This window comes from Sinohyriopsis cumingii, chromosome 13 (genome assembly GCF_028554795.1).
Source record: "Sinohyriopsis cumingii isolate HCF-2022 chromosome 13, ASM2855479v2, whole genome shotgun sequence".
Taxonomy (NCBI): Eukaryota; Metazoa; Mollusca; class Bivalvia; order Unionida; family Unionidae; genus Sinohyriopsis; species Sinohyriopsis cumingii.
Window position 1 is genome coordinate 36,918,905 of NC_142973.1, and position 22,993 is coordinate 36,941,897.

The 22,993-nt window shown below is 32.9% G+C and overlaps 1 protein-coding gene across 1 annotated transcript in view; it reads right to left on the reverse strand.

Moving 5' to 3' along the window:
• Positions 1-9,219: 9,219 nt before the first annotated feature.
• Positions 9,220-22,993, reverse strand: part of LOC149785218 (cryptochrome-1-like) — a 63,005-nt gene continuing 49,231 nt past the window's right edge. The window contains exons 9-11 of the mRNA XM_089979031.1: positions 20,608-20,759; positions 16,555-16,766; positions 9,220-13,287 (exon numbers count right to left, since the gene is read on the reverse strand). Of these exons, the coding sequence (XP_089835157.1) occupies positions 13,178-13,287; positions 16,555-16,766; positions 20,608-20,759 (474 nt within the window). The 3' untranslated portion in view covers positions 9,220-13,177. The remainder of the gene's footprint in view (positions 13,288-16,554; positions 16,767-20,607; positions 20,760-22,993) is intronic.

The window sequence follows — 22,993 nt, forward strand, 5'->3', positions numbered from 1 at the left end:
CAAATGAAGTGAGATAGGTGTGTTTTCATCACAGAGACTATACCAGAGATCTTTGCCTTATTGCATGCAGATGATGTGGATAAATTGTGCTGAAACTATACAATAATTGCAACAATAAAATGAATGCGGTCAACAAAACAGGAATGGAAATTAATCTACCAAAAACAAAAATAACTTTTTAAAAATAGTGTCTTTTTGAGAAATTATGAGTGTTGGTATTATAGGGGCACACCTGTTGAAATGGTGTCATTTTATAAATATCTGGGGTTGCATTTCACATCCATGTTGAGCTGGACTAAGGCTAAAATATGTTGCATTAGAAGGGTTAAAAGCAGAATCTAGAATTTTTAGGTATCATCAGACATTTGAAAGATTCATATGCAGGATATATTTAAAATATTTGATCATACAGTGAAACCAATCTCATGTTACAGTTCAGAAATAGGGTGGTATGAGAGTATTCCTGAGAAAAAAGCTATTTAGCAAAGATTTTGCAAAAGGTTTCTTAAAGTACCAAAAACTGAATAATTATGTCGGTCAAGGTAAAAATGGACAAAACCTTTTGATTACAACTTCTACGTTCAGATGTGTAAAGTACTGGACTAAAATTATACATATGCTGACAAGCGGATATCATTTCCAATGTTATATTATTTTAAAAATACTGCACGATGCCAGCAAAAACGCATGGGTCTGTAAAGTTCAGATTGTTTTATCTTTGTTTTGGTTAAGCATGGCTAGCACTAGAAATGGGTGACATAAACACTTTCAAGCTACATTCAGACCACACCTATTTGATTCCTCGATACAGAATTCGTTAATGTAGTCGATTCTCCAAAATATTCGTATTTTGTCAGTAAAAGTCATTACTGGAAACGGAGAAATATTTAATGTTAGATCTACACACATTTTAAGCAAAACATTTGCATCTTTTTTATATTTTAAACATGGTTTTAATGATTGAACAAGGAAGACAAATTGAAAGAAATCAAAGAGTTTGCAAACTATGTCGTAAAGAAAATATCTAGTGTGTAGAAGATGAGTATCATTTTGCATGTATATATATTATAACAATTTAAGATGGCCATATCTCAGTGAGATGCATTATGTAAACCTGTCAGTCAATAAATTTACAAATCTAATATTGACTAATACTGACTCAAAAATGAAGCCTAATTACAAATGTTTCAAAGATTTTGCAGTTTGATTTTAAACTGAGACAAGTTGTTAAAAAGTATCAATATCAGCACCCAGACAAATGTATTTTACTATAGTGTTCATGTTGTACTTTGTATTAAACTTTGTTTAATATTATGCATTATGGGCCAGAGGCCTAAAGTACTGAATAAACTATCCGTTCTGTTCTGTTCAAATACATAACTAACAAGCATGCAGGCAAGAGTTCTGGAAAAATGTCAAGACAGGTGACATACATATATGAAATGAGATTGATGAAGGAAGGATAGTAGCGGGGTGGGGGTGGTCCAGTATGTAAAGTTTTAACTGTGGTTGTAATGGAACAAAAAATAATCCCATGTTTGTGATTCGTTCTGTGTTAATATTAAACTTTTGCATTTCCTTCTGTAGCAGTATGCTTTTTTCTGCTGTCTAAAGTTTGTTGCCAATTGAAAGTGTAGCATAATCAAATGTATTAATAATTCATATTAATAATTTTTATTTCAACATTACGGTAACATTAATACTCTCTTATAGAGCTCATTTCTTCTATAAATAAATACTTTGCATTAAAACAAGAAAATGATAATCTACTGAAAATCCACAAGAACAGGAAGGATTGGAGATAAGATTACACCTAAAGAAATCATAATTCAGAGAACGGAATTTATGTCTTACCCAACTCACCAGCATGTTAAGTCTGCCTATAATCAAATGATAAATAACTTGGAGCAGTAATTCTGCGCTCTGTAATTTCTTTTTTAGCTTATAGATTAACAGTTCTTGTGGATCATGACAGATCATTCCATAAGTCTATAGATTCAATATTGTTGCTCCAAGGGTCATTGGATGGCAAAATAATTCACATACGTTAATGAGACCTAACAAGATAAATCTTTTCACTCAAAAATTCAAGGTGTGGTATCTCCACTCTGATTTGATGGATTCATATCGACAAGTCAGACAAATCTGATAAGTTTTGAAGATCATTGTTTAATACACTTCTAATGATAAGTGGATCAGGCGATATGCATTGTAACGAGGTATCATCTACAAATAATCTAATCAGTGATTTGAAACCTTAGGCTGTATCATTGAGGTATACAAGGAAAAGACTGGATATAATAATGATCCCTGAGGTACTCCTGCAGTAAACTGTCTAAGGTTTCAGAATTCATTTCCAACCACGATTCTTTGAGTCCTTTTAGATGAGCAATGATCTATCAATGTCAATAGATTTCCATTAAGTCAATAGCTTTTCTATGTATATATATATTAATCCCCTTCTGTCGCATCTGTCAAAGGCTTTTCTATGTATATATATATATATATATATATATATATATATATATATATATATATATATATATATATATATATATATATATATATATATATTAATCCCCTTCTGTCGCATCTGTCAGTAGTTTTTCTATGTATATATATTAATCTCCTTCTGTTGCATGTCAGTTGCTTTTCTATGTATATATATTAATCCCCTTCTGTTGCATCTGTCAGTTGCTTTTCTATGTATATGTATTTATCCCATTCTGTCGCATCTGTCAGTAGCTTTTCTATGTATATATATTAATCCCCTTCTGTTGCATCTGTCAAAGGCTTTGTATATCACAGAATATAATACACAAAATTTCACTTTGTTCAATTGCATTGCAGATGTTATGATAGATATCCATTTGCTGGTATGTGGTTGAAGGTCCAGCTGAAAAACCAGACTAATATTTGTACAAAAAAACCTTTGTCACAAAAGCTAAATTAATTTTTAAGTTTGCCTTTTCAAAATTTGAATAGACTAGTTCAAAATCATTGGGATGGAGGAGAGGAATTGTTGACAATTGTTGACGATTGATCCAATACATTCGTTAGTAATAAATATTCCAATCATATTTTGGATTAGTTTCATTGTTTTTGGACGTGTTCCATGTGTAATTAGCAATTATTCAACTGAATAGTTCATACTGCAATTTTGAAGAGCCTGACTTTTCGTTCCAAAGAATTGATTTTGGGATAATCTAGTTTTGCCAACAAATGTGGCCTTCTGACCAAACATGTTCTTCAGCAGGCAGTACATCAGATTCAACTATTTTGTAGCCTTCTGATACAAAAAATCTGATCAAGCAAGAGGAGAGCATGATGGTGTCAACATTTTGGTGTCTTCTTCACCGCTGTTTTGTATCAGTCCATATGACTGATCATTCCCTTTTCAGGGTCTGTGAATAGCAGTCTGAATTTGTGGTTCAGTGCAGTGAATGTGGTATGTCTAAATATTTGTGGCCAGATACAAAGATTGGACTGGGATGTTCAGGAGGTAGAAAAGAGCCATAATCCTTCACATGGGCGAATATGAGCCTGGCCTAGCACAGTCAACAATAGGTGGTCAGCCTCATAATCAGGCAAGATGAATTCTAGCTGGTTTTATATTAATTTTGCACAAAACAAATGTTGTGACATCCAAAACAACAGTATTTAGTGGACAAAGCACAACAGTAGCACATTCTTAAAATTATAAATGGGAAGTTGTATCGTTTCAAAGCTAACTGGACTTGCATTGCAAATTTTCATTGGAATGTATTCAAATTTTGTAATTATTGTTTAACTAGATTCAAAATGGCAGTTAATTAAATTGATCAAGACAAAGACGATATATCAAATTAAAGGTGTGCTAAATGATTTAAATTAATACATTGATTAAACCATAACTTGTGCCAGGTCATTCTATAATCATGATAAGAAGGATGCCGCCACAGGTGACAATCTCATAATATTAGATTTTTTATCAGAATTTGCATTCTTGTAATCAAAAGATGATCATTATTCTTGTTACAAGTAAAATGGCATGACCAAATACTAAAACAGAGTAATAAATTTTATTCAAACATAATATAAAACTAATACATTTATTTATTTATTTTATTAAGTCTCATCAATAAATATTATGTATTGTTCTGTTGTTGTTGTTGTTGTGGGGTTTAATGCCATTTTTCAGCACACGATAGGCTGTACATGGTGGCCAGTATTAATGGTGGATGAAGAACCCAGATAAACCCTGGAAAGAACCACCGACCCATGAGAAGCTACTGGCATGTATTGTTCTGTTATAAACATAACTGTGGTTGTCCAATAATCTCATCATCTGATCCCACCAGGAGTCAGTAAAGAATATGACATGTGACACGTGCTGGCTGTGTGATCTTGACTCCTGATTAGTTCCATAGTACTCATGTAATTTACTGCCATAGTTTTCTTCATATACTTTTACACTAAATAAGAAAAAATATTATTAACAACCATTTTACCTATTTAGGAATTTTAAGTATTAATGAACAGTAATTGATATAACAATGATTAAAAAATAAAAACAGATATATATATATATATATATATATATATATATATATATATATATATATATATATATATATATATATAACGTTAGTGATTGATTTCTTTACAAGTATACTCACTTTAAATAATTTCATAGTATTTTTGCAAAACTTGTTACAGAGTGATGCAAATAACATCTGGGAGCATGAGATATTGACATGCATGTAATGTCCACTCCAATTAATACTTTTTTAAATTCACAATTAGTTGCAAATTTATTTGTGTCTAATAAAGTTACAGCTTTATATATATAATGGTAAATTTTCAATATCCATGATAAATTTTATTTCATATTTTAGGAAGAAAAATGTTTTATTTTTGGAAAATACTGACATTAAAAATGTCATATTTATGTGATGTAGTGCCTAGGTATATGCACATCTCATATTTTTAGGTAAATGTGAATAATTTAATAAAACTTATACCTCAGATTATTATCAATATTTTAATATTTTATAACTAAATTTGGTATGATGGTATAATCTATGTTGTACATAGATTTATGCTGATGTAGTCATCAGCCTACAAAAACATGTATTCACCTGGAAAGATAGCATTTTTCACACTGATTCTATATGATAGTATAATCTATGTTGTACATATACATCATACCGATGTAATTAGCCTGCAACGACTTGTATTCACCTGGAAAGATAGCTTTTTTGACACTGATTCTATATGATAGTATAATCTATGTTGTACATATACATCATACCGATGTAATTAGCCTGCAACGACTTGTATTCACCTGGAAAGATAGCTTTTTTGACACTGATTCTATATGATAGTATAATCTATGTTGTACATATACATCATACCGATGTAATTAGCCTGCAACGACTTGTATTCACCTGGAAAGATAGCATTTTTGACACTGATTCTATATGATAGTATAATCTATGTTGCACTTAAACATCATGCCGATGTAGTTATCAGCCTACAACGACTTGTATTCACCTGGAAAGATAGCTTTTTTGACACTGATTCTATGTATCACTCATCATTTGACATGTTTATTCTTTATTTTAATTTAGAAAGCATATCTGGCTATTTTGTACTATTGCTGTTGATTTTAAGAGATATTCGGTGATAAAATAATAATTACAAAAAAGCTGAGTAGGTTAAGCTATTTTGTTCTGATTTTCCAAATTGCTGGGCTCTTTCCTAATGTTTACTGTGGCTGACTTTGCTGGTAGGATGTAGATGCAGATGACAGTATCAAAAGCAATCTTCCATATTTTACAGATATTTAAACATTTTCATTTAAAAACATTAAAATTTATATAAATAATCTTACAATTTAATCCCACAAGAAGACTTAAAACTGAATAAAGATTGCATCCCAGGTTTGGGCACTTGCACCTACCATCACAGTGTGGATGTCTACTTTACGAAACATTGTGCATATAAGTGGGAACAATAAACATCAATATACACTGCTGGATTCAGACAGAATTATGTTATATGACACTGATCTTCCACATGATACATGTAGGTGTGTCTATTTTCTCTCTCCATGCAATTAAATGATTGGTTTGCATCTGTGATATACAACAAGTTTTCTGGAAGGTTGCCTAAGCCCATAATAAGGTGGCTTGCCTTGTAGCTTTGGTTAGTTTCTGTTGGGCAATGAAAGGAAAGATCTTTTGAATAATGGATAAAATATGGCAGCCAAACTGACTTGTTCCAAGACTAGGCACTTCCGAGCGCCAACATAAGCTACATAGTGTATTCGGTTAAGTTTCCATATTGTTCAACACTGCCATTTTTATTGCCATTTTTGAGAAGCATAAAAACAATAAGTGTAGATTACCTCAAATTTTAGTGTTATCTACATGTTAATATTGTATGCTATACATGTAAAAGTAGTGTAGATAATTTTATTTTCTGTACATTGTTGATCAAAAAAGCCTTTGTTCAGATTTTTCTAACGAAGTTGTACTGCATGTCTGACTTAGAAAGAAAAATAATTCTTGTGAAGAAAATTCTTGTCAAATAACTCTTGTGAAGAAAAGGGAAATAACTAGAATTAATAATGTAGCAAGAAATAGTTATGTATGAGTTCTAACATTTACCATGTTAAAAAATAACAACCAATTTTAATATGCATATAACCAAAGAAAACTCTTAAAATATCAAGGTGTGTGTGAAAGTAGATTCATCCATGTATATATATTGCTCAGCAACACTAGAGAAGAATTTGAAAAACAGATTTTCATCCTGGTTTGCTAAAGAAGCAACTGTATTGCTAAGGAAGCCACCACAAAAACGTTTAATAATGCATATCCTAAGAAATATTCTGATTTTGATCAAAAGTTGGAAAAAATGGTTTTCCCTATGACTGCTATAGAAGTCACATCTTTTCCAGGAGAGATATCTTAGACACAATTTTGACACTACATGTCCTAGCAAACATTCTTACCAAGTGTTACGACTCCATGGTCTTAAACTAAGTAACAGAAAAGAGCAAAAATCAATACGTTTTGTAAAATTCAACAAGTAATTAATTTCCCTTGAATACAAAGTGAAAATTTAAAAAGAAATTACAGCATTGTGAATTAAATCCTAATAGTCCTAGATGTTTTTATCACAAGACCAAAAGTATAAAGTTTCAACAAATTCCAATGATATTTCAAATAAGTTCCAATACTGAATGTGTTGATGTGCCTGTAGTCTCAAACTTGGTAATATGTCAACTGCCTGGACTGTGGTGATGTGCTAACAGTTTTGTGATGTATCACAATTTTATAATCTAAAAACTGTTCCAAGAATATTACTGATGAGCACTTTGTATTTTTAGTGAATAATAATTTGAATAAATAATTCCATCCAAATGGAAATAATGAACACAACAATAAGACTGATTATGCTAAAGATGTTAATGCAAGAATGAGTAATTTCTCAAGTAAACAACATTACATAAAAAAACTAAGACACAACAGTAGAACCAGGATGAGGGTCAAAACTTCATTTCTAAAAAAAAATCTAAGTCATTAACACGATAAAATCTGTTACTAACATTATAATAATAACATGTCCTAGACTCAAATTAAGATCAACATGTTGACACTAATAATGATCGAATATTTAGTCCACACTCCTAGAGAAAATTGTATCTATGTATTATGCTGTTTACAAAATCAATGTCCCTAGTCAGGTAGACAGTGAACTTGATTTTGGACTAAGGTCAGTTACTAATTACAATATACATAACATATAATTATTAAGAAAAGCCAACAAATAATGCAGATTAAATGTACAAAAAAACTAAGTTTAAAAGAAACTGGCTCACATTTTCTGGAGAAGTTTAAAATAGGTCTATGGAACTGAAATGATTGCCAGGGGAGCCAACCATGATATAGTCTTGACAGTGTATTACTGCCAATTTTGATCATAACTGGTTAAGTCATTCTAGAGAAGTAGTAAAAAACTAGGTTTTCCATATCATTGCTAAGTGTTTAGTAATCTGTGGTGTTGCTTGGGGTGGGGTGGGGGCACCCTAGACACAATTTTTATAGATCATGTCCTAAGAAATGTTCTAAATCATTTTTATCAAAATTGGCTCAACTGTTCTAGCACTTACGTCAAATATAGCTTTTATATTTTTGTTTCAATGAAAGTGACACTGTTGCTAGGGTTGCCATCACAATCATTGGTTTGGTAGAGCACATACTAAGAAATATTCACATCAGGTTTTACTGAAATTGACCCAGCAGTTCTTGAGGATGAAGTTGAAAATAGCAATGTGGATGGATGACACATGCTGAAGCCATATGCAATACTACATGCACCACCATAAGCTCATGTAGCCGGTGAGCTAAAAAGAAAAGCAGAAAAGTGTCTTTTCAAAGTAAAGCCACAGACCCAATTTGATTATAATCCTTTAAATATTAGCTACTGAGCAGATACCAATTAAGAGGGCAATAATATAAATTAAACAAGGGTAACAACTTCAAATAGTTTTACCAGAAATGGAAAATTCAAACTGTACCTAAATATTCTTAATGTAAACCCTCATAACAAATCTAATCTGAAGTCTCTTAAATGTTGCTGATAGAAAAAAAGAAGGGCCAAGTTCCAAGTCAAACTGGGATCACAGCTCTAAAAAAATTTTGCTTAAAGAAGCTGGTGAAAACGGAACTTGACCCAAGTGTTATTAATGTAAAACCTCATACTAGATCTTTTTTGAATCCATGAAATTGTTTGAGTTAATGAGCAGAGATGACATTTCTGATGGATGTGATGTGACAGGACAGGACAAGAGAGATGAATAGATACGGGTAACATTATATCCTCTCTACACATAAGGTCTCAACATATTCCAGTAGCCTGAAACCCTTTCTGGATATTTTGATTGGTAACTGATGCCTGACCAAGTGTACCTATACAGTCATGGTCATGAATAATTATTTATTGTCAGAGTAAAAATCAGATCAAGCGTGACTCTATGCTTTTCTGACAGGACCAAACACTTTCTGATTTGCAAACCATGTATGTCACAGTAGAGACAGAATGTGACTATTTTCCTTTTTGGCCTCTTCTACAAGACCCAAAACAAAATGATATGGATGGATATTGACAGTATAGCAGATAAATGCTAAACATGTGGTTTGAGAGAGAAAGCACTGAAGAAAACACGACTTTGATTTTAAAAACTGGCAAACTTAAGAAAGAATCCACACAGCAATTCTTTAATCTCATCAACATCTTTTTCCGCACACCTATATCACATGTATGAGAAGCACCAGTTCCAGGATTCTACTTTTTGCTTTTAACATAAACATTTCCTGGTACAAGATTGCGACTAAAAAGTTATGTAAATTTTGCAGCATATTCTCTCTGCAGTTAGGTGGCATGCCTTGTACATTTTTGATTTTGGTAGAAACATACATTTTTATCAAAAGGATTCACTTCTTCATTTTTTTAAATAATAGAGATTCCTAATCTCAAGTTGTCCTGGACCCCAATGGTGAATTGCAACCACATATATGGACCATACATAGACAGGTTTCATTTGTAAAATACAAAAGATTTTGTTTACCTTTATGTATTTAAAAGCTTTAATTTTTTCATTTTTTTCAGATAGAGAGATAGAGATAGCAGACCGAAAGTGGCATCGTTATATAGATAATTGTGGAGAGAACTAATAGTTTGTTTTTATTAAGATTTATACCTTTAATTTTTTACTTATTTTTAATTACATATTTCTTCAAATTGCATATATACTAATCATAATTCTACATTGTCTTTTAGCTTGTGTTCTTGGTTCCAACTGCCCTCTTATGAAAAATAAATGGGGGTAAATCTGACCACTATACATAACATTGCATACTACTGTTACTTATCATAAAACTTGTGCATTTTTTACTTTTCTCAGCAAGAGAAAGCATTACTTTTAAGTTATGATAACATAATGATTATATTATTGAAGGTTATATAAACCTTGGTCGACTGATGCCTGACTAGTGTGCTGAATAAAAAAAAAAAATCATAAATGCCACTTCTGAACTCATGCAGAAGAGAGAATGCCGAGGCAATTATGTCATTTTGTCATGCGATGCAATCGCCACCTGGAAACATCTTAACTAATTTGCATACTTATTTGCACAAATAAAAACAAAGAACACAACAAGTAATTTGCATATTTTTTTGTAAACAGCAGGACATACTTTTAGGTCCAGAATTACCCTAATGGTTGGAATATGACCATGTTACACTACAGCCTGCCAGTGCATGTGAAGCCCACATACTATTATAGCCAACGTGTAATGCCAGCAAAAAAGGTTCTCGTGTGACATTCAGTACAGGCTTTGCCTCTACTTGTATACTATTAATAGTAACAATCTGTGTAATGCTGAAGACAAACCAAAGGCAACTAGTAAATTGAACTTGGTCAATGTCTCTGCAGTACTAGGTACCTAGATATATGACTTGAATTTTTATAATTGAAATCTGCATCAAATTTCATACAATAATAATAAAAATAATAATAATAATAATGTGGACTTTGTACAGCACAAAATCTTGAGAAGCTCTAAGAATTTTACAATATTAGATAACACAAAACAACATACAAAACAAGATTACAAAAGCAAACACCATGAAATTATAAAACAAAAACGTGCTGACAATAATTAAGCAAGTAAACATTAAGTGTTACTCTCATTTGTGATAGAAGGAAAGTGATAGAAATAGCACTGTTTTCTGAATGCATATCAACCTTACAGGAATTTCAATGACCCAACCAAATATTTGTAACATATGATTACCCTTCCCATTTTCTTAGTGCGTTTCATTCCTAGAGATCAACAAACTATTTGATAGATCAACATTATTTCTGCAATCTGGTAATAAATATTAGCTTTTACATGCATTTGTTTTGTGTTGCTGTTATTATTACTTATTAACTTTTGTTGTGGAGATTTTTTTAAAAATAATGAAAAAGCATTTTAGATTGTTTAAATGCATACATATCTATATGGTATCCAGTAGATGTGATTTCCACTCACTGACTTGAATCGTTATGTTGTGAGATAAGTAACAATGAAGAAAAACAAGAAAAAGCATAAGGTATTCAAACACTACTATTTCTGAAAATAAAAGAAAGAAAAGTACATGAAACAAGTTTATGAAATTTAGATTTAATAGTTATTCAAATTAATTAATTTAACTGAAACTGTTTTTGAAAAATTTAAATGCTAATGAAATCACATTCATTTTATCCATGCATGATTCATTCCAATGAACATCATGACTGTTAAATACTAGAACTATTGCCTGAAGCATAATTACTAATGAAACACTAAGTATATAAACTAGTGTGCTGCAGAGAAGAGAAACTCACACTTCAATGATTTGTGAACAAAGCCACTGAATGAACACTGCATCAAAAAAGGCTGCTGGTATACACAAATGTTTGTTAGGTAAATAGTCCTGATATTGTTGAATTAAATAAATCCAGCTTACTTGAAGCCATGGATAATTAGGTCTGAGCTCATATTTTCAGGTGAGCCACAATTATCCATTCATCATGAATTGGCTTGACAGATGATGTTTCAAGGTCTACTTTATATTCAGTACATCACTGGTGACATCTTTTTTCTTCACAGATGGCCTCCATAACTCTTTAGCATACCAGTTGTGGAAATGTGATTCTAATTTTCCTTTGTAGTCTTTATATATTATAAAGTCTAGTGGCTGTTGTTGGTTCGTACATAAGTCAGGCTCAAATAAAGTAGGGTTCCACTGTTTTCAATTTAGTTAGCATCTTTGCACTTTGATGTACTCTGAACACATCAAATGTTGACACTGCTTGGTAAATGCACTGAGCAAGTTGCAGCTGGTCATGTGTTTGATTCACATAAGGAGTGATGACATTATGCCAACCAACTAAATTGAATTGTATCACTCTTAAGCTGCAGTCTTAATGCCATGGTTGTTAGAAACTGATGGTGCAACTTTATGGACAGTTTAAGGAAGAAATCTTTCACATTTACTTTAATTAGCAGCTAGCTTAGAGTTACTGGCTGCATCAATTCCCACAATTTTGCATGTAAGAGACTGAACTCTAAAGGTGTTTGATTTGTGCTCATACAAATGTTCGTATTGTTGTAACCATTGAAGTTACTGCCATTTGTTGTTGGTATTAATCCATGAAATTAAATACCTACATCTATCAAACTTTGTCAGGCAATATCATGCATTTAAGTACTTCCATTTTTTAAAAATACAAAACCATGAAAATTGAGACCCTCAAAATTAAATAATACTACAATTTGTACAATCATGAAAACTGAGACCCTAAAAAAACAGATACTACAGTCTGTATGATCATGAAAACAGACCCTCAAAAAATAAATGATACTACAGTCTGTACAATCATGAAAATTGAGACCCTCAAAAAAATTATACTAGTCCATACAATCATGAAATTTGAGACCCTAAAAAAAGATACTAGTCTGTACAATCATGAAAATGTGTTTTCCCATTCCCTGTATCTTGTCACATATGTGACTTGAATATTTTCACTCCTGTATTTTCTATCTAGTTCATCCACTAAAAATCTGGATATCCATAACTTGTCATTAATATGATCGGGATGAAAACTCTCTGAACTTGTTATAAATCTAGAGTCAAGAAGTTGTTGTTGTTGTTGTAGAGTTTCATGCCATTTTTCTGCACAAAATAGGCTATACATGGCAGCCAGTATAAATGGTGGAGGAAGAACTTGGAAAAAACCCTGAAAGTACCACCAACCTACAAGAAGCTACTGACAAGCTTTCTGATGAACCCACATTGGCCACGCCTGAGACTAGAACCTATGCAGACAGGTGAAACAGCAGTGATCCATAATGGTGAGCACTTTAGACCACTTGGCCACTCAGGGAGTCAAAAAGTAAACAAAAGCAGGGCATGAAATTATAATGCATGATTTTTTGCATATTTGGATATTTGGATAAAGTTTGGGTGCACTTTATGAGACATTATCATAAATCGTGCAATCATGTTCCGAGAATAAACTCTGAAAATAATTCCATCTCAATCTGTTCTCTAATGAATTTGTACTCTGAAGAATATGTGCTCAAATATGTAACTATTTTCACATCAGGAAATCAGTCATCTTCTTGTTGCTGGATTTCTTAACTTTCTTCATCTTAGGGGCTTCATCATCATCCTCTGAAGCTGATTTTTTCTTCTTTAGTAATCCACCTGAATTTAAAAAAATGCTGCAGTAAGCACCTTTCAAACTTCAATATAGTGCATAAGTTAAACCCATTTATAACCATCTCCCAAAAATTGAAACATTATATTAATTAAAAACATTAAAACATGAGATACACATGTTCTGTCTGACATCTGCCTAATAGTCCAATGCAAGAGGTACACATGTCATGTCTGACATCTGCCTAATAGCCCAATGCAAGAGGTACACATGTTCTGTCTGACATTTGCCTAATAGTCCAATGCAAGAGATACACATGTCCTGTCTGACATCTGCCTAATAGCCCAATGCAAGAGGTACACATGTTCTGTCTGACATCTGCCTAATAGCCCAATGCAAGAGGTACACATGTTCTGTCTGACATCTGCCTAATAGTCCAATGCAAGACGTACACATGTCCTGTCTGACATCTGCCTAATAGTCCAATGCAAGAGGTACACATGTCCTGTCTGACATCTGCCTAATAGCCCAATGCAAGAGATACACATGTCCTGTCTGACATCTGCCTAATAGCCCAATGCAAGAGGTACACATGTTCTGTCTGACATCTGCCTAATAGCCCAATGCAAGAGGTACACATGTTCTGTCTGACATCTGCCTAATAGCCCAATGCAAGAGATACACATGTCCTGTCTGACATCTGCCTAATAGCCCAATGCAAGAGGTACACATTTCCTGTCTGACATCTGCCTAATAGCCCAATGCAAGAGATACACATGTCCTGTCTGACATCTGCCTAATAGCCCAATGCAAGAGGTACACATGTCCTGTCTGACATCTGCCTAATAGCCCAATGCAAGAGGTACACATGTTCTGTCTGACATCTGCCTAATAGCCCAATGCAAGAGATACACATGTTCTGTCTGACATCTGCCTAATAGCCCAATGCAAGAGGTACACATGTTCTGTCTGACATCTGCCTAATAGCCCAATGCAAGAGGTACACATGTTCTGTCTGACATCTGCCTAATAGTCCAATGCAAGAGGTACACATGTGATGTCTGACATCTGCCTAATAGTCCAATGCAAGAGGTACACGTCATGTCTGACATCTGCCTAATAGCCCAATGCAAAAACAGTTGGCCATGGACTCAGCAGAATGCTTTATGTAAAATGTTTATTCAGATGTTGATTGCATATGTAACTTTTTTCCTTTATCCAATTCTGATGGTATATAAGTATTGTCTGTACAGTACTAGATGTTATCTGTTAAAGTTGGTCAAATTCTGATGAGTGGCATTTCAAAAGTTTTTGAAGGTTTTCCCATTTGTATCCAGTAGTAATGGTGGTAAAATCTGATGGCATATTGGCATCATTGGGAAAAAAATTCAAAGCCCTTAATGTTAGGATACATTCTTTTAAATCTGGTTGTTGTTGTTTGGGTTTAACTCCATTTCTCAGTATAAGGTCGGCTGGTGGATGAAGAATGCAGGAAATTCCAATCCACAAGAAGCTACTGTCAAGCTTTCTTACACACCCACATTGACCAAGCCCAAATCTTAAACCCTTGTGGATGGAGGTGAAATGGCAGTGTAAATGCAAACACTTGAGACTACTTGGTCACCCTGGGCCCCTTCAATTCTAGTAACATTCTACTTAGTATGTTTTTTGAAGAAAAAAAGAATTCATTTAAAGGTGTTTTTTTAAATCTTTTGTAATGGTGGCCATATTTGATGGTAGATAAACTTAACAAAAACTGTGCTGAATCAGCATCATTTGTTTAAAACTGAACTGCCTTGCTGCCAGGATGCTTTCTGTTTATAATTTTTTCAAATTCTCTTAATGCTTTTTAGGGAAACTGTTAAAAGATTTTTTTCTTAGTCACTGTGGCCATGTCTGATTTATGTTTGTAAGACACGTATGTCTACAATGCAGACATGCAGACCAAAATGTCCGAGTTGAAAATAATTCTGAAATTTAGTTTTGAAAATGCTCAAATATTGCTACATTTAAATGAAAATCTAACCAGGCTATCTACATATTAAATCTTTAGTTGCATTCAGTTAATATTTGAGAGGATTTATTTATTTAAATTATTCACTGGAATAATAAAGTGGTTATTATTACTTTGGGACTAATTCACTATTTTGGGGTTATTGTGAATTCATTTAGAGACATTTTGTATTATATCATTGTGATACATCAAGACTGTTTGCACATCAACACTATTCAAATTTTTTGGTAAATCGGTACATTCAAGATTGGAGTTCATTCGGAATACTCGATACTTCTGGACTTGTGATAGAACTTTTGGAACTCGATGGGATTTCATTCACAAAACAACAAGTTCTTTTTAAATTTTCACTTTGTATTCAGGGAAAAAAAATTTTTGTTGAATTTTACAAAACTTGGTTTTTGCTCTTTTCTGTTACATAGCTTAAGACCTTAGAGTCAAAATGGTGGTTTTAGAAAATGAAGTCATTTGACTGTTTTAATAATTTTAGTGGCCATGGCAATATTAGATGGCAGATCTGTAAAAAATATTAAATGTCCTTCATAGGAGGATGCTTCTTGTCAAATTTTGTTAAAGTCTGTAAAAAAAAAATTTTTAGATGTAAATTAAAAAGTTTTTATATTTTTAGCCATATCTGACATTTGTAAAATTATGCAAACCCTTCATATCATTATGCCTTCTGTAAAATCTAGGAAAAGGATTTTTGTATTCTTAGTCACAGTTGCCATATCTGATGGTGGAACACCATAATTTGAAAATAATCTTTTCAGTGGTATTTGAGAAGTCATTTAATTTTTTAATAACAACTGTATATTTTATGGTGGATAGTCTTTTCTTTGGAAAAACCTGAAAGCCCTCAATCCCAGGATCCTTACTGCAAATTTGGTTGAAACTTGTCTTGTGATTGTGAGACAAAGGTCAAAATAGCAACTGTTGATGGACACAATAAGTATGCCTGACTTGATAACCAGGTACATTAACCTATGAGTGTTCACAAGCTTGGATGGACAAACAGACAATGAACAATTCATGACACCTCACCTTACTTGCTGGGAGCAATTGTTCATAAACTGTTTATTAGGCAGCCCTGGTCTTTGTAATTCCTATAACATCAGTCATTTTGGAGTATTTTGTTCTAAATAAGCAAGGAACATCTTTAAATCTGCACAGTCAAACACAGTTAAGAAAAAAACTTAAGATTTATTTCAAATTATACTCGGACATGCTAATTTTCTTCTCTGAGACAAGTTCACACCTCTAATACATTTCCATTGTCAAAAAGAAGTTCTTGTAATGTTACCATTTGTGTTATCTTGGCCAGAATCAAATTTCTTGCCATATGCTTCTGCCATCCTTTTAATGTTTATTGGTCGCATTTTGTCATGGTCCACGATGGGATGAGGGTAATCTTTCCCAATAATACAACCAGCCTTCACCTGAATGTCATGGGGTGCAGCCCAGGGCTCATAGATGTACTTCTCTGGAAACTTGCTCAAGATAGGCAGGTATTTTCTGATAATAAAACAAATTGCAACATGAGTACCACTACAAACACACGATGCATACATCCCATGTTTAATAGTCCTACTTGTAGGTGATTGTAGGGTGTTGCTGACTGGAGATTATTGACCTATGGGTTTCAAAGGCCTGAGAAGGTGTGCGGTCTTGAATTAAACTTAATTTACAAAAAAAAATTTCTTATTAGACTTACTGTGGCTTTGACCTCTGACATAAGTGCAAGCCATCCACAAAAGTTTGGTAATGGAACTAAGAAAAGATACTTTGATAAAACCAACTTTTCTTGAGAAACCATAAATTAATTTTTAATATAATTTTTTTGTGCACTGTATGTTCTGGGACACATTGTTTTTTTCAGTCGTAAGTAGTCAGACACCTTATATATCACTTGAAAATTACATGTCAAAAAATGCACTACTAGTGAAATTTTATTTTAAAAAATATAAAACTGTGCTTGAGATAAAACTCTTTAATTCACTGCAGCATCATCTCATGCACTCGTATGATTCATTTTTTCGGTGCATGAATATTTGTTCATGCCATGAAAAATTATTGTTTGAGGCAGCACATCTCCTGAAGCAGAAACTGCGATGACTAAAGTCAGATTTAAAAAACTCTGCACCAGTCGGGCTAATTCTCACACTTTTAACCCCCATCTTACTGTCAGCCCACCCAGCAGTTAAATTAAAATACACCATGTTAATGATCATATTATCAGTCTCCTGTTGGTAAGTTCAAACAATTGGTTTACTGCTCACTGCCAGTTGTGTTTATTCACAACCAGAGTTTCTATTTGCTGGTATACACAGCAATAACTTTCTTAAATAGTTTTTTTGTATCCCATGCAAGCACAAAGATGTCACTTGCACTCAAGTGAATGTATTTCATATAATGATTTTTATTTTGCAAGATATTATCATATAGCTGACCTTGATATAATTCAATCTTGGTTATTTTGTACCTAATACTGTCATGCATGAATGGCAGATGTTTTCAAGCAATCAGTCAATTATTTCTATTTCATTTGTGATTTTGTTGGATCCAGTTTTCAGTTGGATAACATTCAAACCTCTGAGTACAACCAAACATTTGTTTCTCAATGCTGACGTCAGTGAACAATGTGTCGTCTGTTATCGAACATAAGCGATACAGTTACAGTATGGATGCCTACGTCACATATACAAAGTTTGTGGATATATTTTATTCTTTAATGCTTATGATGAAAAAAGGAATAAATGATAACAATACAAAGTTTCATTTATTTTATTAGCATTTTGTTTATCTATTTTACTGCAACATGCAGTGGGGCGTGGCACAAATTCAACACAAATTTATTTCATTTCTTAAGTTTTGGGACATATGACCAAGGTGAAAAAAAGTTTCACCATATGTTCTGGGACAGGAAAATTTTTTTTATCATGTCTCAATATATATTCCCAATATATATGGTAAATAAGGTATATTAAATTGATTTGTGTGTTTATTCAGATCCAAAAATGTTTCACTTAAGGAAATGTTTTCCTCCAGGTTGTGATGTCAACTTATGTCCAACTGCTCTATCACTGACCTCCTTAATGGATCAGCAGTGTTGATGTTCATTAGCATCTTAAGCATGTCTTGCTTTATATACAGTTTCTCTTTACATTTTTCATGTTCATAGCTACTGCTTAATATGTTTAACCAGTCTTGCATTACACTTGTCAGCAAGCATCAGCTCAGTTATTATTCAGTAAAACCAGAACATTCTGAATAATGCAATAGCAATTAGACAAGAATCAAAGAATCATTTGTGTCAGTCTTTCCCTTCTGTCTCAGTTTCATCAAAGAATAGCTTTTGAGATTTTGATTAAAAAATCAAAAAACTCAAAATCTCTCATGGACCACATTAGTCTGATCTTTTGTTAATTATAAACCTAAAAAGATCCCCCATTTGGCCTAAACTCTCCAGATTATAACAATAAGGTAATTAATTAACAGCTTGTTGTGTCACATGTCAGTCTTAATCCGATTGCTCAGAAATTTCAATAAACATCAACAGTTATACATTCCACAGCTGTGGTCAAATTAGTCCAATAAGCTGCCATACATTTATTATTTACAGGATGTGTAATGAAAATATCATCATAAAAGAACATGACACATTTAAAGTTGAGAATGTGAAGTCTAATGTGATAAGACTATGGGGAAAATGGAATGGATGGACAATTAGTTACAGCCAGATATTTGTGCCCTGAATTTACTCACCAGGCGGTTTTGCAACATGATTCCAAAACAAACCTGTCATTTATAATTGAAAATATTAAATATTTACAAATTAGTTCTGATGTAGTTACTGGACTAACTAGATTCAGGTTTTGTCTCTGTAGATCACATAGATAAAAGCTTGAGTAAGATGAAAGTGCATGCCAGCTAATTTTATATCCCAATTGCTGAGATCAACATAATTTCATGGGATAATATAACAGCAACTAAAGTAGAAAGAAAAGAGGTTGCAGTGCTTGAGTGTTTATATCATCTTTCCCAGCCTTCACTGAAAGAAAAGAATGTTATCAGGCAACCGAACTCCATGCACTTCAAGGTAGTGCTTGAGAGTACAGATGTGTTTTGTATCACGTCTCTCTCAACTTTAACTGAGGAGAGAGAACAGATGACCACACATTGAAGCCAGATGATGGCAAGCTATTTTAAGCTACAAAAACCTGTTGCATCATTAGGATCACGGAAACATACAATCTGAATTAGAGATAGTTCAGTTCCGCTGAACTTGCTCACCCTGCATGCTGAAGCTAGAGCAATAAGAAAACATAATAGCATATATAATAGCAGCTTCACTTAGGTTCTGGTTGATGGCTCAAAATGATTGGAACTGGCCTGAGTCATGTTAAAACCATGAGAGATTACATTTAGGAAACAGTGGGGGATTCTGGTCTATAGATCCAATATTGGCTAGCAGGTTTGAGATATCCAGCATCCCTCTACCATGATCCTGAAAATGTCAAAGATCATGGAGCAATAGCATGTGATAATAATAAGGACCAATTCTTTTTCCTCAAATAAATCAGTTAATAATGAACGAGCTTCTAGCTCATATGATTTTCTTCATGATTAAAGGCTTATATTCCTTTCAACAAAAGGCTATCCTGAGAAGAGTCAGGCTTTAAGGAGAAGATGCATTCTGAACTGACCAGGTGCAAGAGTTGCCATAGGCATGGAGGGGATCATCCCCTAATGCAGTGGCATCTGATGACATCTTCAGACAAAAACTACAAATCTAAATATCTTAAATTCCATGAACTATGACTTCTCTTTGTTGATTAGACTTTTACACAACACCATTTACCAAATGCCTTTTCTCTGCAAATAAACTGCAGGTCAAAGTTACCACTCTGTGCAAGCTAGCCATGTCTCGCGCATGTCTTCACTAGCTTTAAACTTCTTTAACTTGGGATATTTTGTCAACATTGTTCAACTCTAAAAATACAACAAAACATTTTTGAAAAAATGAATCCAAAATTGTTCATATGCACAAATAATCAATATTTGTTACTTAAGTGAATATTAGAGTCAATGTGAGCAAATAAACAACCCACAATGAGCACAATGATACCATGTTAAACTCAGAATAATCTGATATTTTTCTGTAGTGACAAATGGTGGGGGAGGGAGATCTTATCTGCTGGTAATAAAATCTATAAAACTTCTTGAAACAAAATCATAGAACTATGCATTCTGTATATTTTTGAAAATTATTTTATTCTGGGATGTTGGCTAATCTACCTTTTGAATGGGACCTATATTCAGCCATTTACAACCCTCATGAAAATGCTTTTCATACCTAATGTAGTCTCCATTCTTATCTGTTTTCTTGCCAAAGCTGATGGGGCTGTAGACACGAAAGTACTGGTAGAAAAAGCTGCTGGCTGAAAGCCACATCCAGTTACCAGCATTAATTGACCAATCAGCATCTAACAGGTGCTCTTCAAAAACCTGTAACCAAGAAAATAGTGTGGCTATTGCTACAGACCATTTCATGGTTATTATCTCTCCTTGAAAACACCAGAGGGCGTCTTGCTGCAACTCACTTCCAGATAGTTAAATCAATAAAGATGGCTGATGTAGATCAAGAAAATGTGACAGACCGCTCCCATTCCGCAAGCAAGATCAATATCTCACTATCTTAACAAGAAATTATATCAACATTTGATCAACTGTTTTTACAACTTTTTTTCTCACTAACTTGCGCTGTTCCCAGCATTCAAATAAATGTTCTCTGCCCAATTCCGAACTTCATTATCTTTCTATTACTACCTCATGCTCTAGTTTCTATTATTTGATTGTGTGAAAGTGTATCGCTGTGTAAAAAGATTGTTATTTCAATTTATCTCGCTTGAAGAATAATGAAAGTATGTTTATTTTTTACAGCTTTAATCATTGCAGTTAATGGAGGTTGGATGAGAAAAAAATGCTAATTTCTTAAGGTTCTTTTATTATTGATTTAGACTTTTGCATTTCTAATAATGTTCATTATATTTTTCATGAAATAACTTTAGTTATATCTAGGAAGGATATATTTTTTTCTAACTGCACTAATGTCATCTACGCCTGAACAGACAGGTGCATGTACAAGTCTCCTTGACGATTATTTTAATTTTATTTCCTTGAACAGTTGGAATTTTTAGAGTATACAATTTGGAGAAATATTGATGTTTGAAACACAATTCATGTATAAGATATATGTGGCTCTCACCTCTCTGTCTGCCAATCTGTCTGTGTGTCTGTATGTCTGTCTCATTACATCTGGTGCATGGGTATGTATATGATTGAATGAATGTGTATTTGCATACCTATATTACGTAAACATACTTCTGGTTAAAAAAGAGTATATAATGGTGCTAAGATAGAAAGAGCGACTGATAGATAAAGACAACAAACATGAATATTTGTGCGCATCTATTTATTACTGACTTGAAGAGTATGTTCTTACAAACAGTCTCTTTTTAAATCATACTGTCCGCAATTTTACATCCGGTAAAGTGGATCAATATTGATTTAAAAGGCGAACCAAAGTAATAGGACAGAATCTGTGAAATAATTGGATCTTTTAAACTTACATGTCTGATGCAACAGAATTAAACTAATTTTAAGAAGGCTGTTCCAGATGAATTTGCTGGTGGCAATCAGAAATGTTGTCTAAAAACCCTAGCAAATTTGAGAGTTATTACAACATATCAGCATAAGGAAAGAAAAATCATGCTGAAAGTAATTGCATGCACTGTCTGATACATGATGTTTCAAGTTTTGAGAAAACCAGCGAGGAATGTAAATAATTAAATATGAGGCTGAACGAATCCATGGCTATATCTGACTGGACATAGCAACAACAAAAATTGTATATGAGGAAATACTTTTTGATTGTTTAAATATGGGAGAACCCCTCCACTCCCACCAAAAATAAAATGAAAAAGAAAAAAACAACATCATTGGGCATGTTAATTAATTTGAATATTGTATGATATTTACAACCAAATATGAATAAATATTCCATCCTCATTAATTACACTCCTTTATATTTATGATAGCATATGTAATTATTGCTTTGTTACATTCCTCTGAATACATTAATATACTGTTACATTTTAAACAAACTTTTCTGGTTTAAAATAGCCAGCATTACAGATCAGCTGATGTATCGAACTCATGTTATAATTTTCTTATCGAACTTATGTTATAACTTTCTTAACTCGTGTTATAAATGAACTATTAGCCTCGTGAAAATAACTGAGAAAGAAGGATATATCAACCTATGAAAAATGCAAATTGTTGAGACGGTTTTCGTTAAAGTTATGCAGCCAAAAATGTGCAATAAATTTTTAAAATCGGAGAGCAAAGTGAAATATTCCTACAAATGTATCTGAAATTATGGATAATGAATCTATATTATCTGTTATAATATAAATATGGACAGTGTATTTAGTTTAACAATTTGATATCATTAAAGTATGGACAGTAAATACTATATAATTATCTCATATAATGTAAGTATGGACACGGAATCTAATAATCTGATGTAATGTCTATAATTATTCTTCTAGTATGAACATAAGATTTTAGACATATATAATTTATTCATTGGTTTAGACATATATAATTAATTCATTGGTTTAGACATATATAATTTATTCATTGGTTTAGACATATATAATTGATTTATTGGTTTAGAC